At 49.2% G+C, this 14,686-nt stretch overlaps 1 protein-coding gene across 10 annotated transcripts in view; it reads right to left on the bottom strand.

Moving 5' to 3' along the window:
- Nucleotides 1–14,686, bottom strand: part of RNLS (renalase, FAD dependent amine oxidase) — a 277,111-nt gene that overhangs the window by 245,755 nt on the left and 16,670 nt on the right. Inside the window, exon 5 of one of the 10 annotated variants that reach the window (XM_072803702.1) lies at nucleotides 7,499–8,543. The exons of the other annotated variants lie outside the window; for them this stretch is intronic. Within the exon in view, the coding sequence (XP_072659803.1) occupies nucleotides 8,191–8,543 (353 nt within the window). The 3' untranslated portion in view covers nucleotides 7,499–8,190. Of the gene's footprint in view, nucleotides 1–7,498; nucleotides 8,544–14,686 lie in introns of those variants that run through there. 10 annotated transcript variants of the gene reach the window in all.

Genomic DNA, 14,686 nt, shown 5'->3' with positions numbered 1-14,686 from the left:
GTCTGTTGCCCATTTCATGATTGGATTGTTTGTTTCTTTGGTGTTCAGTTTAATAAGTTCTTTATAGATCTTGGGAACTAGCCCTTTATCTGATATGTCATTTGCAAATATCTTCTCCCATTCTGTAGGTTGTCTTAGTTTTGTTGACTGTATCCTTTGCTGTGCAGATGCATTTTCTCTTGATGAAGTCCCAATAGTTCATTTTTGCTTTTGTTTCTTTTGCCTTCGTGGATGTATCTTGCAAGAAGTTACTGTGGCCGAGTTCAAAACGGGTGTTGCCTGTGTTCTTCTCTAGGATTTTGATGGAATCTTGTCTCACACTTAGATATTTCATCCATTTTGAGTTGCTTTGCTGATCTTTTCACCTACTTGAACCAAAAATGCAAATTCTAAAATAAATAACGGTGACTTTAAAAACGGAACAGTTCAAATAAAGACAGAGTTCACTGATTTACGTCGAGCATAATTAAGAGAATTAAGCTGTCCCCTTGTGCTTATTGCAGAGACCTGTTTATTTTTCCTACTTTCATATACGAAAGAATGAGCACGTCAATGAACACCGCACTGAAAAAACCCTTCTGATAACGATAGAGGTTAAAAATAGTCGATTAAAAAAGAAATAGTCGATTATCGGCTTTATGTTGGGGGCGAATAGAAATGTTATAATCTAATCCGTGATTCAGAAAACGGACATCATATGTCGATGATCAAACAAGAAATTTTCCAGGCAAGAAATGTTACCAGTCCTTCTTGACTAGCCATACGCTTGTCATCATGTGGGCTAAATAAAATCTCTGCATAACGTGAGAAAATCCAACAATGTGACTTCAAGGATAACAAGAACTTTCAAATCCTAAGTTGGTTTCTTACCAAGAAACCAAGACAACGGTTAGACAACAGGCTGCAGCACGTATGGGACGAGCAAGGGCCTGGGGGGACTGTCTCTGGTCCACAGTAGCTGCACTAAACTGCTGTGTGTGCGCCCGCAGGGGGGCTCCGGGGAGGAAGGGCCGAGGACAGGTGAGCGGTGGCTTTTTCACTTCATTATTCGGAAGCAATGGTCCTAAATGGGACATCAAAAGAGAAAATCTTCAGCAACATGATGTCTTTAGTTCAAGTCTTCCGTCTTGGGGATCCCTGGGGGGCTCAGCAGTTGAGCATCTGCCTTTGGCCCAGGGTGTGACCCCGGGGTCCCAGGATCGAGTCCCACGTCGGGCTCCCTGCATGGGGCATGCTTCTCCCTCTGCCTGTGTCTCTGCCTCTCTCTCTCTTTCTGTCTCTCAAAATGAATGAATGAATGAATGAATAGATAAATAAATAAATAAATCTTTTTTAAAAAATTGTCTTCCCCTGTCACGTGGACGTGTGAGGGCGCCCAGCATGAAGGGCACATTCCAAACCCCAGGTCACTGAGCTCCGGGAGGAAGCAGACGGGAAGGCGCTTGCCTGGCATCTGCGTGGCAGCTCTGGTGGGCTTCCTGGAACCTCATGCATTGGGAAGGCACATTTCTCTTCAAATAATTAGTGGGGTCTTTCAAAGCGTCCTGACGGACACATCCCTGCAACATGCTAAGTGAAATTAATTGCAGATAAGATAGATTTTTATCTCGGTGGAAGTGCATATACTTCCAAACTACCAGCGTTTTGAGACTTTCAGGCAATTTTGGCTTTCGCAGTAATGGGAAGGCCCCGAGCAGCCCTCCGTGGAGGCGCCGGCCCTTCCACCGTAAAACAAAGCAAAATGAAATCAAGGCACGGCCTCATCAGAAGGCCCAGGTAAACTCGTAGGTCACGGCACGTAAGTTGCTCCAAAGCTCCTTAGACCGGGCAGCGGATCGGGACCCGGCTTCGCAGGCCCGTGAGGTGGCAGAGGTCCTCCCGGGCCGCCCGGACAGCAGGTGGCGGGAGCCCCGGGGCGCCTCGGAGTCCTGGGCCGCGGTCCTGTCCCCACCGCTCCGCGCGCTCAGATGCGGGAGCGAGCTTCCCGAAAGCCACCGTTCCTAGTGGAAGTGATTCCCGGGAATAGGAGTTGCCTCGAGGGCTGTGACAGGTCACCACGGGCAGGGGGGCTCCCAGGGCCACGGGCAGGGCCCCGCACGTCGGAGACGGGTCCAGGGGGCTGACGCCCAGGCGTCCCGAGGCCGTGTGGGGGCCTCAGGGGGCTCGGACCCATGCACCTCCCCCTGGGCAGGAGGCCCTGCACCGGCCCCGCATCCCTTCTCCTCCACCTCTGGGCCTTGTGGGGCCCGCACGGTCCGGACGCCCGCCGCCCCTCCAGCCTCGGCCGTGTCCGCAAAGGCCCCTCTGCCGGCGCCGCCGCCCAGGCTCCGGGAGTGGGACGCGCATCTGGGACACGAGGTGCAGTGGCCGGAGGCGCGGGTGGGAGCGACTCCTCCCCGACGTGCAGGCCCGAGCCTGCCAGGAAGCCGGGCCTGCTCCGGGGCCGCCTGCATCACGGGCCGCCAGCGAGCACGGCCATGCGGACACAGGCCGGCTGGGAACCAGCCACGGGGCCTGGGCCACACTCACACGCACACGGGCCCCCGGGCCACGCGGGGCTCCTTCCACACCCACTGCCCTCCCGCCGCCCCACCCCTGAAACTTGGCCCCGAGGATGGCAAAGCAGAAAACACTGCCCGATACCTGTAAATATAAATTGGAGACGTATCCAGTTTGCTCGTGATTTGACATTGGTTCCATAATACGAGCTCCGAAGGAGGAAAGGAAAAAAATATTTTCGTTTCAGAAGATAAAGGGAAGGGAGCGAGAGCGCAGGGAAGGGCGGGGTGGGAGGAAGGCCTCGGCGGGGACCCCCTGGGGCAGCCAGTGTGGGTCCCACGGACCGGCCGCTTTGCAAAATCAGCGAACGTTTCCTGCATCAAGAACCTTAGTCATAGGGGATCCCCAGGTGGCTCAGTGCTTCAGCGCCTGCCTTTGGCCCAGGGCGTGATCCTGGAGACCCGGGATCGAGTCCCACGTCGGGCTCCCGGTGCATGGAGCCTGCTTCTCCCTCTGCCTGTGTCTCTGCCTCTCTCTCTTTCTCTCTCTCTGTGTGTCTATCATGAATAAGTAAATAAAATCTTAAAAAAAATCATTTAAAAAGAACCTTAGACATCGAGGCCCAGAAAAAGAAGTACTTTGATCCCTTTTTCTTTTTTTCTGGTATACTCACAAGCTAAAAACCCGTTTTTGGACTTCTCCACATATAAAACATTATCAGATTTGAAACAACTAATATTGAAACTCTCTACTATGCGACTCACTGTTGAGGTGCTTCAGAATAGACACAAACACCCGTGTCTTGAAATTCCACTCCTCCTCCAGTGTCCTATCCGCGCTCACACCCACTCCTACCCACCTACCCACTCAGCCACACACAATCCACAAATGTCCGTGTCTTTCGGTTGTTGCTATATATTTTTTTAATATTTTATTTATTTATTCATGAGAGACCCAGAGAGAGGCAGAGACCCAGGCAGAGGGAGAAGCAGGCTCCATGCAGGGAGCCTGATGTGGGACTCGATCCTGGGACCCCGAGGTCATGACCTAAGCTGAACGCAGATGCTCAACCCTTGAGCCACCCAGGTGCCCCGGTTGCTATGTTTAATCATTGCTTTAGATTATTTTTTGGTAAATGGAAAAATCTTCCCAAATTCCTGCTATCTTCCATTCAGAGGCTCTATTGTACAAGTAGACCTGCTTTATAGAAATAAAGCTTATTTATTCTGTGTTTGTAAACCGCCCCCCCCCCAAAAAAAATCATTCAGCTCCCCATCAAAAATACAGCCACTTGCTTTTCTTTAATGACAGGTCAGTGAGGGAGCAGGCTGAGAGGAAAATCCTTTTCCTTTTTGGTAACTGATTTGTCTTTGCTCAACAGACTACCTGTACCTTAGTAGGTGGTGGGACAGTGGAGGCCAAGGTGAGGAAGCCTGGCTCTCTCTCCCACAGCCGTCCGCGGCGTGTAATCCGGTACGCGGGGCATCTCGTCACTCAATCCGTAATCCACTCATTCCACAAATATTATTTGGGGCAGTGGAATAGCAGAAGGTGGGAGAGCTAGAGTAAGACTCCAGGAACTCGAGCTTAGTGCATAAAAGAAAGAAGTTGGGGATCCCTGGGTGGCTCAGCGGGTTTGGCGCCTGCCTTTGGCCCAGGGCGCTATCCTGGAGTCCCAGGATCGAGTCCCACGTCGGGCTTCTGGCGTGGAGCCTGCTTCTCCCTCCTCCTGTGTCTCTGCCTCTCTCTCTCTCTCTCTCTCTCATAAATAAATAAACAAATAAATAAATAAATAAATCTTTTTTTAAAAAAAAGAAAGAAAGAAGTTAACCATCTTTTCTTTTATTTCTTCGGACAGAGGGAGCAGGGATGGGGAGGGGCACAGGGAGAGACCCTCAAGCAGGCTCCGCGCCCGGTGCCTCCACCTTACGATCCTGACATGAGCCAAAATCAAGAGTCAGACGCTTCATCAACCAAACCGCCAGGTGCCCTCATTTTTTTTTTTTTTTTTTTTTTTTTGCATCTTGGTTTGAAAATGAGCAGTCTTGTTCTTTCCTCCCCCCAAAACCTAATGTATTCAAGAAAGGTGCAAGCTTGCTAACCAAGGTGTTTGTCAACAACGATGAAATATTTCCCTCTCCCTCGCCCGCTTGAACATTTGATAAACCCACTTTCCGACACCTCCGTCCTATCAAGCCACATTCAAGGAACTCGCGTTTCCAGCAGTGGTTACACACACACACACACACACACACACACACGACTGCCTTTTTGCGGATTCACTTCAGATTGGATTGCAGACTACGTTTTACACAGAGAAGGATCACCGGAGACCTGGGAGTCAATGGTCTCATTTTACGGAGGAAGAACGTGAGGTCCAGATAGACTGGCACGTGCCCCAGGTCACCATAGAGAAGCTGAGCCAGAGAACTCTACAGAGAGCCCTAATTATTCTACTGCAATAGTCTGTTCGGTTTCTCTGCAGAGGACGCACACCCACAAGCTCCTCCTCCTCAAATCGGGAACTCTTGCCACGTTGAACTCAAAAGGCAGCGGCTGAGCAACCAGGCCCCTGGGGTCAGCCGTCCGTCTCCGTAAGTGCTTCATCTCTTTGTGGCTCACGTCCTCAGCTACCCTGGGGACTGAGGAACACAAGGTGAACAGAGAACTTCTCCACCAAAGCCAACGCAGAGTCTCAAAGCTCACCAAGAGAAGTCAAGATATCAAAACAGGATCCCTGGGTGGCGCAGCGGTTTGGCGCCTGCCTTTGGCCCAGGGCGTGATCCCGGAGACCCAGGATCGAGTCCCACGTCGGGCTCCTGGTGCATGGAGCCTGCTTCTCCCTCTCTCTGCCTGTGTCTCTGCCTCTCTCTCTCTCTGTAACTATCATAAATAAGTAAAAATTTAAAAAAAAATTTAAAAAAAAAGATATCAAAACAACCCTTTTATTAAAAACCAAAGTGACAGGGGCGCCCGGGTGGCTCAGCCGGTGAAGCGTCTGCCTCCAACTCAGGCCGTGATCCTGGGGTCCTGGGATCGAGTCCTGCATCGGGCTCCCTGCTCAGGGGAGAGTCTGCTTTTCCCTGTGCCTCTGTGATCTCTCTCGTGGTCTCTCAAATAAGGAGATAAAGAAATAAATCTTTATAAAAAAAAAATCAAAGTGACAAACTTGCACCAAAAATGCTTAAATATTGGGGATCCCTGGGTGGCTCAGCGGTTTGGCACCTGCCTTTGGCCCAGGGCGCGATCCTGGGGTCCCGGGATCGAGTCCCACGTCGGGCTCCCGGCATGGAGCCTGCTTCTCCCTCCTCCTGTGTCTCTGCCTCTTTCTCTCTCTGTGTCTATCATAAATAAAAATAAATAAATAAATCTTTTTTAAAAATGCTTAAATATTTCCAGGAATCTAAAGAAGAAAAGCACTCCCTCTCCTCTCGCGCCCCCTTTAAGAATAATGTGACTTCCAGTTGGTGCGGAAAAATCAGCTGATGCAGATGGCGAGCGCCGAGAACTATTCGGGGAACGCGGGCCTGTCCGTGGACTACTCGTCACGCTTATTTATGAAAATGCAGGTCTCTCCGTCTTAGCTTCTTAATGACATCATCAGGCATCCGGATTTTGAGCGTGGGAGCCTGCGCGCAAATGAAATCCTACTGCTTGCGATCACATAACTCGTTTTTCAAAAAAGAAAGAATTTTAGAGCATTTAGAATTAAAAGGGACCTTGGAAACTGTGGATAAAAAAGGCGACAGGCTTTAGAGTGGGTATTTTGGTCCTTCGTAGGTGATGCTGCAGCTGTAGGCACTGGTCCTTACCTCCCGGGTCTTCCCCGGTCCGCGGAGGGTAGTCAGTACTGGGTTGCTCCGAGGACTGCAGACACGTGAAACCCGTAGCCCGTCAACGGTGCTCAGGACTCGGGGCTCCTGCTGGTCGCGGTGCTTCTCAGTCCCCAAGCAGCCACGTGCCTGAAGGATGGATGAGCGGCAAGGGAATGAACGTGAACTAAGCCCTCCGCGCAGTCGGCACTGGCCAGGTGACCTGCGCAAGGTGAAAGGCAGCAGCCGTAGCTTCTCCCGTCGGCCCCCGAGCACGTGCCAGCGGCCAACGAGGTGCTTGGATACGTTATCTGGTCTACTCTTCCCGAACGGATGCCCTGACGGGGTGGGAAGTGTCGTCTCAGTTGTACAGAAGAGACATCAGGACGTCCGAGAGGTTCAGGCGTGTGCCCGCGGTCCCACAGCTAACCAGCCGCAGGGCCAAGACGAGGAAGGAAGGACCGGATGTTGCCCTGAGCCCAAATGCACACAAAACGAACCGTGTCAGGAGGCGGGGACGAGAATCCGACAGTCTTCCCAGCACGAGCTCCCGAGGAGCCGGGCCTGGGGCTCCCTGCCCTGTGAACTCCGAGTCCGGGACAGTCCCTGGAACACAGTGAGTGCTCAGTGGGTATACATGGGTCATGATGGTGCAGCTGTGATGTGGCCGAGGATGCAGCTCAGTGGGTACACGTGGGTCATGATGGTGCAGCTGTGACGTGGCCGAGGACGCAGCTCAGTGGGTACACGTGGGTCATGATGGAATGCAGGTGGCAACGTGGCCGAGGAAGCAGCTCCTCTCCAAGCGGAGTCCTCGTGCCGAAGAGTAAATGCAAGTGGTGGAGGGCTCGCGACCGTGCACGAGGAGCAGCAGGCACGGACGGCCCTGACCTTCGTCCATCTCTGACGAGGACTGTGTCCAGAGCGCTTTCCACCACTACAGCGTCACCTCAGTCACCAGCATCCCCCTAAGACGCAGCGAGCAATGAAGAGGATCCACCCGTGTAGACACACACACCTCCGTATTTGGGGGACGGCTTAGACCCACACTGCTGTGTGTGGCATATGGAAAAAAAAATTCTCCACAAATGTCGTAAAAGTGAATCTAAACCTTAGTTTTCTTTCCTGTGCCCAACATGGGGCTCAAACCCACAACCCCAAGATCAAGAGTCGCCCACTCCGCAGACTGAGCCAGCCAGGTGCTCCCAGCTTCGTTTCTTTTTATTCAAATCACATCTCTCGCTTAAAATTCATGGCAAAATAAACCCCCGGCCCCGTTGGATCTGTGCAGCCCCACGTCCAGCAGGGGAGCCTCAGCGACCTGAGAGCTTGCTCTTTGCGGGGTGGAGGGAAGCATTAGGAAAACGCAGAGAGCCGTGGTCGGGGAGAATTTTCAAAGAAAGACATCCCTTTGGCCCAAGCAAAATTCCCCCCAGCCGGCGCCGACGTCCCCGCAGCCACATCCAGGGGCCACCCGCGTCTGTGCTTTTCTTCAGCAACGGAGTTCATTCTGACAGTTTATCTACTACGAGCCGTGCAGGAAAATGCCTCTTCATTTTCCATATTCTGTTTGGCAAACAAAGCATGACACATGGCAATATAAAAGAGAAATATAATCCCGGGACGCGCGTGCAATCCTGGCAGGGAAGGGCTGCGGATGGTGTGAGGCCCGCGGCACCGGCCTTCTGAACAGCGTGCAAACACCGTCACCTGCTGTTCATCCGTGGGGCCTGCAGGCGCGGGCCCGGAGGCAGGATGAGTCACAGGCCGGGTTCACGAGCTATTCCCGCTCCGAAGCACCAACTGGCCTTGAGAAAGAGACGTGCGCCAACCTTAAGAATTAGTAATTCTTTACGAATTAACAATCTCTGCTTAGGAGTCAGCGGAACACGCCGGTGCATTCACGCAGAGCTCTCCCTGGGAGCATATTGTTGCCTGTAGGGAGGGCAGAGGATCCACCAGGAGGATGCCAGACATGATGGATTGAATTCACTAATGTGTGCTCGAATTTTGCTATTTTACACATTTCGTATTCTCTGTTTACCAGAGCAGGCTGCGCAGGAACCGCGCCCCCTGAATGGATCAGCCCCGCTCTCTCTTCACATCCTCTAAAGAAAAGGATGCACGCTTCTTCCAAAGGCAGTGCGACGTCCAGACGCCCGTAAGGCACGTCGGGGTAGGGGTCATGCCAGATCCCGTTTTGTCCTTTTGTGCCTGATAAGGGAGGAGAGGCTGAGAAAAATCCCCGTGGGATGAGTAAACGGAGGAATGCAGCGCACAGTTCAGAACTTCAGATATTTCTAGACAATGACCAGCGCATCCTCCAACCCCCATGCACTTCTACTCTCCCTTTTAATGAAAATAACATCCATAGGAAAAGATTCAAAACTATCCATCCCCTGTACCCCCTCTTCCCATACTTGGCAGTAGCATCAACCAAAGCGAAGGCACCAAAGCGCCTTGTTGATTCTAGTTACTTTGACCAGAAGAGCTGAACGAGGGCGTGGGACCCTATGTTCTCACCGGAAGTCCCTAATTCTAACGAAATCAAGCATAAAATATCCCAATTAAAAACATCTAAGTGGACAGGGCGCCCGGGGGGCTCGGTCGACTCGGATTTCAGCCCAGGTCCTGATGTCAGGGCTGCGGGACGGAGCCCGCGGCAGGCTCGGTGCCCCGCGGAGAGTCGGCTGCGGAGCCTTCCTCTCCCTCTGCCCCTGCCCTTCCCCTCACTCGTGTTCTAAACAAGTATCTTTAAAGACCAGCAAAAGTGGTAACTGGAACAGAATCTTAGGCAGCATGACCTCACCACGAACTCACTTTGCTCCTTGATCCGCTGACTCCAATACTTAAAAATCTCTAAGTGTGACCGGTCTCATCTCCAGCTGGGAACCACTAACTCGAGCGGTCCTGCGCGCCGCTTAGCTGGCCTACTACGCTCCTCTCGGTTCGCTCCCCGATGACAGCGCTATACCTCTCCTCCCCGCCAAACCTTCAAAATCGCCGCCCGTCCTCCATCCCAGCCGATGACCTTGCTTCTGGTTTTAATGTGAAAATGCATCAACCAGAGGACACCCATGGGCCTCCCTGTGAAGACGCCACCCTAGCTCCACCTGTGCCCCCTGCTCTGCCTCCGCCCCGTTCAGTCGGGGACCGGCCGGCCGTCCTCAGAGGCCCCGTCCTCCACCTCCTCCCCTCCGACTCCAGACCCCGTGTTACGGAACTGTCTGACCTTGGTCTGCCTCAGGTCCCTCCTTCCTCTAGACTCTTCCATCAGCACACACACGTGCTATATTAAAAACACAAGACAAGACACAACCCAATCTCCTTCTGTAGCCTCTGGCCCGATTCCTTGCCTACACCCGCCCCCCCCAGTAGAAACATCCTCTAAAGAACTCCTGAAACCATTCCATTCCCAGTACAAGTGATATTCCCCTCAAAACTGGCAAAAACTGGCTCTTACAGGGTGAAAAATTCTTATTCTTTTTATGCATAAAGCAAATACATATATATATTATCAAATATATATTATCAGACATATATATTATCAAATATATATTATCAAATATATATATTATCAAATACATATTATCAAATATATATACATAAAGTGTAACAAATATAAACCATATCAGTGATACCAGAATCTCATCGAGGGGAGGGAAGAACAATTAAAAAAAATGTCTAAAAAAAAAATGTCTAAAGAAGCTCCTTAAGGGAGGTAATAATAAAATAATGAAAACAAGTTTGACAAACACTGGTCTAAACCCATGATTTCAATGCCTTCTCTTCCTGTTTTTCTCAAGCCTTCTTGGATCTGTTTTTCATCCCCAGGGCCCCCCGTAAACTGCTGTCAGTGTCACCCATGCCTGCCATATTCCTAACTCCAATGGCCAATCCCTAAACGAAAGTGTGGACACTATTTGGCACAGCTGACCACTTCCTCTTTCTTCAGACACTTTCTTGGCACCATTCGTGAATGTGTGATTGTTCTCCCTAACTCTCTGAACCCTTGAGATCTGATATCAGGAGCAGAACTGATGCAAAAAGTAAGGATTCTTGTACGTCTGGACGGTAACCAGTCCGACACACCAGCGATCCTGGTATAGTGTCCCTGATCTAAGTCAGATCCTTGATCCTAGATTAGATCTCCTTGATCTGAGTCAGATCGCGCCGTTCCTTCAACGGCTTTCTGTCTCTCGTAGAGTAAAAGCCAACGTCTTTATCGTAGCACAAAGCCCTCCTTCGCTAGGCCTTGCTTCCTCTCCGCCCTCGCCTTCCACCATGGCCCCTCCTTGAGACTGTACGCCAGCCACGCTGGCTTCCTTGAGAAACTGCTCATCCTTTGGGCTCTTCTACACGCGGCCACTTCTGCTTGGATATCCCTCCAGATGCTCCGTGGCTCACACTTCCACTACCTTCAGGTCTCTGCTGCTCAAAACTCACACTATCCCAGAGCTGCTCACATCGCATACAGTAGCTCCCCTTGTCATTTTTTATTCTCCCCATCCCGCTTCATTTTCTTTCCCAGAACTTATGATTGTCTCTCCTAGACATTTCTTTATTTCTTCTCCTCCCCCTGGACTAGGATATTATAGGTATTATGTCTCCTTCTACTGGAAGAAGAGCTCCTGGATGCTTTTATTGTTCGGTTCATGGCTATAATCGAAGTGTCCAGATACTGGCACATAGTCAAAGTTCAGTAAATATCTGTGTGATGATAAATCTTATTTTAACATCTAAATAAAAGACTACAACTACCACTTTTTAACAGATAAAAAACTTTATTTTAATTTCCCTTCTTGAAATACAATCTCACCATCTCATTGGCCTATGGCAAATAAGACCATAAGATGCAAAAGAAAAAAAACTAACGACTCACAGAAATGGAAAGAAACTGCTTTGGCTAGAGCGGTTTTCCTTGGCTATTTTGTCATGGGAGAAGTTTTAGGAGAGGCCAACATTTAAATAGCTTCTCAAACCAACAGAGACTTCGATGCTGGTAAACACAAAATGGCTTTTTAGATGATGTCGCTCATGGTTTCTAGAAGCAAACATTCAAGTCGAAATGAGCAAATGTCAGACTCTGGACACAGCGTTTTGGAAGAATGACAGAGGATCCAAATGTCTGGTCAGCATAGAGCCATGTCTTGCAAATCTGGTACAACGAATAAGAAACTACTTAAACGAGATCCATTCGTGAAAAAGAAAAACACGCTCAGGAGACAGTGTATCCATGCAGAATGCTGGTATTCCTTCATTTCAATCTTTCCCTTCCTCTCTTACAGTCTTAACCTACTTCCAAAGTAGTAGTTGATGGCTGGAATACCTTCTTCGTCTGTAGCACATTTTATCTGAAGGTTCAGAGATTTCTGCTAGAAAGCTAAAAATCTCAGCTCTCAAATTACTTCTCTCTTCCAGATGCCTTTGCCAGCCCAGAAGGGAAAAAGTTTAATTCAAGTCACCTGGTGACTGACTCGGTGATAATGACACAGTTCAATAAATTCCAGCTCTCCGCTCTTTCATCTCACCCCGTATCTAGTTGTGACATTTCTCCTTAAAGTCCTTCTGTTTTCAAAGAACTCTACGTGGAAAGTAGAGCTCCGGGTCCTGATGGATGTGCACAGCCAGTAAGGCAGATTTAGGAAGGGATCTTTTCTTGCGTTCAAGTGGCAACCTAGGGGGCTTGTCTCTGACATTACACAGCTACCAACGGCATGTGTACAAGAACAAAGGACCGAAATATTAACACCACTGACACATTTATATCAAGCATGAGGAGATCACACACAGTGGTGGTGGGTAAAGGTACAAAAAGGTACGTGGTTTCCGTCACGGGAGCCTGGGGAAGACTGGATTCCAGATCGCCACCCAACAGCTCCGTGACCTCAGACACGCAGGTTAACTTAACCTTTTGGAGCCTCACTTTCCTCTACTGTAAAATGGGGATAATGAATGCATGAGGCACCTGTGAAGAATAAATGAAACAATGAAGGTCAAGTGATTGATGTAGGTAGTACCAACTGCTTTCCTACCGTTATCATCATCTCCTAGATCCCCTCTTACTGTTCTCTCCAACACAAGAAGTCAGTCCCCAGAGGGACACGTACAGAAGTAGGGAAGCCCACTCTGTCCCGCCAGGGCTGGGAGTGGGCATTCAGCATAACAAAGAGTGGTGCCAACACTCCAAGGTGGGTGTAGGCCTCTCCTGTTTCTGCTGACTGCTGGGTATCTGCAGGACAGCAAAGATTAGCTTGGGTTGCCTCTTGGGGAGTAAGAACCAACCCCCACTCTCATTATTATTTGTAAATAATGATAAAGAAAGACAAGGTGGCGGGGGTGGGGTGGGGGTGACTGGGTGGCGGGCACTGAGGGGGGGGCACTTGACGGGATGAGCACTGGGTGTTATTCTGTATGTTGACAAACTGAACACCAATAAAAAAAAAATTTATGATACCAGCCAAAAAAAAAAAAAAAAGAAAGACAAGTAGACGTGGTAGATATAAAAGGTGAAGATCAAGACATAACAAATAAAAGGAATTTAATAGTAATAGTTTTTTTTTTCTAAAAATTGAGATCTCAGCTCATAAGTGTGCAGGCAGCAATAGAGCAGCTAATATGCAAGGATGTTTAGAAACTGAATTATCTCCCCTCCTGTGGAGATGGTCTGCTGGAAAAAGCAATGAAGCATGTTACCTGATGAATAAAGGACCTTTGTTTCCTGTGCTTTTAATCAAAATCTTTTCACCAAATGTCAAAGAAAAACGAAGGAGTTAAACTTCTTTTAGCAAAAAAAGAATAGGGTCTCATTTTTCCATCAAAGATAATGAGAGATCCTAGCAGTCGTAGGAAGGAGACGGAAGGTGTGCATGGTGAGCAGTATTTATCATTTTATTCCATAGTACACGATAAATTCTGAGATTACGTAGTTTTACCGCCCGGTTTACTGAAGTGCTAAGTGTCTACTTAAGGAGATCGCTCCTGTTAAGATTAAAAGCCTTTCAAACAACATTCTCCCAAGTCCTGCAAATGTTTTCTTCCTCCCAATCCAGATAGGTAATTTTGTCAACTCAGTGTACCCAGTCAGGTTTTAAAAGGTAGATTCTATATTTCTGATGAACTAGGACTTCTTTCAATAAATGTTCACATCTGAGGCCAGCCACATTCTGTCCCCAGTCCGCATTTCCAGCTTTATCTCTCCAAATTCCCCACCACGGAGCCTTTCCTCTCCCAAGCCAGGCTATTTTCAGTTCCCAAAACATAAAACAAGCACCTCTATTTCCAGCTTATTGCTAAGACAGGAGGCTAACATAGGGCAGGGGGAAGCCAACAAGGAAGCCTTCCTGATGGGCACATGGTTAGTATTAAATCGAGACATATTCATAAAGGCACGGGAAGGAAATTCTTGCCTTCCGGGGATGAAACTGCAACAACAGGTCTCCCTATTGCCCCGGGTCTCTCTGAGGCTGGGGACAAAAGCACTAATGATGCTACATTTGAAGTTCAAGAGGCCACCAGGAAAGGACCTCACCAACTGCCCTGAGAGAGCTCTGAGAAATCACTGAATAAGAAGTCACTTACTACCTTGAGTCCCACTACCCAGTCAATATAAAAAGGAAATTCTATTTTAGAATTTTTCCACTTTTTTCCACTTTTTGCTGAGGCAAAACCCTGCTGGTGGGGCTGCCCAGAGAGACATCGCCACCTCTAGTCCAAGAAAACATGCCCCACCTCGTCTACATGTAGACTCATCATCAAGCATCAGACCGTAGGAATGAATTGCAGGGAAGCCAAGACTCCCTTCCTACCACAGATGAGCAGTCACAGGAACAACACTCCCACAGATTATAGAGTCTGAAGGAGGATGGGGTATGGATATTCAAAATAAGACCCCAAAATCCACCCTGCTCCAGCCCTTGGTACCAGACAGGGCCTCCTTGGCATTAGGGATGGAGCAAATGAGCTCTGAATTAAGACTAAAATAATCACGACCAAGCCTTAAAAACCAACATGAGACTAATCCAACAGCCGAAGGTCCGACTAGAAAGTTATAACAAATGACCAAGATGCCATTAAGGCCCTCACTCTGTTGAGAGACGTGGAGTTCACGCATGGAAGTCTGAGGGCCGTTCTGGGGAACAATAAAGCCTTCTCACACTTACACCCCACACATACAGCTCAGACTCCCTGAAAATGACTTACAACCACAAAGTGACTAGAACTCAAATAGTGATGGCATTGCCACAAGAATAAATAGAACAAAACAGATATCCAGAAACAAGTGTAATGCAAATTTTTAAGAAATATTTCATTTATTTATTGAGAGAGAAAACAGAAGTGGGTTGGGAGGGGCACAGGGAGAGAATCTCAAGCCA

The sequence above is a fragment of the Canis lupus genome, chromosome 27 (genome assembly GCF_048164855.1).
Source record: "Canis lupus baileyi chromosome 27, mCanLup2.hap1, whole genome shotgun sequence".
Classification (NCBI taxonomy): Eukaryota; Metazoa; Chordata; class Mammalia; order Carnivora; family Canidae; genus Canis; species Canis lupus.
This window is presented reverse-complemented; position numbering and strand designations above follow the sequence as displayed.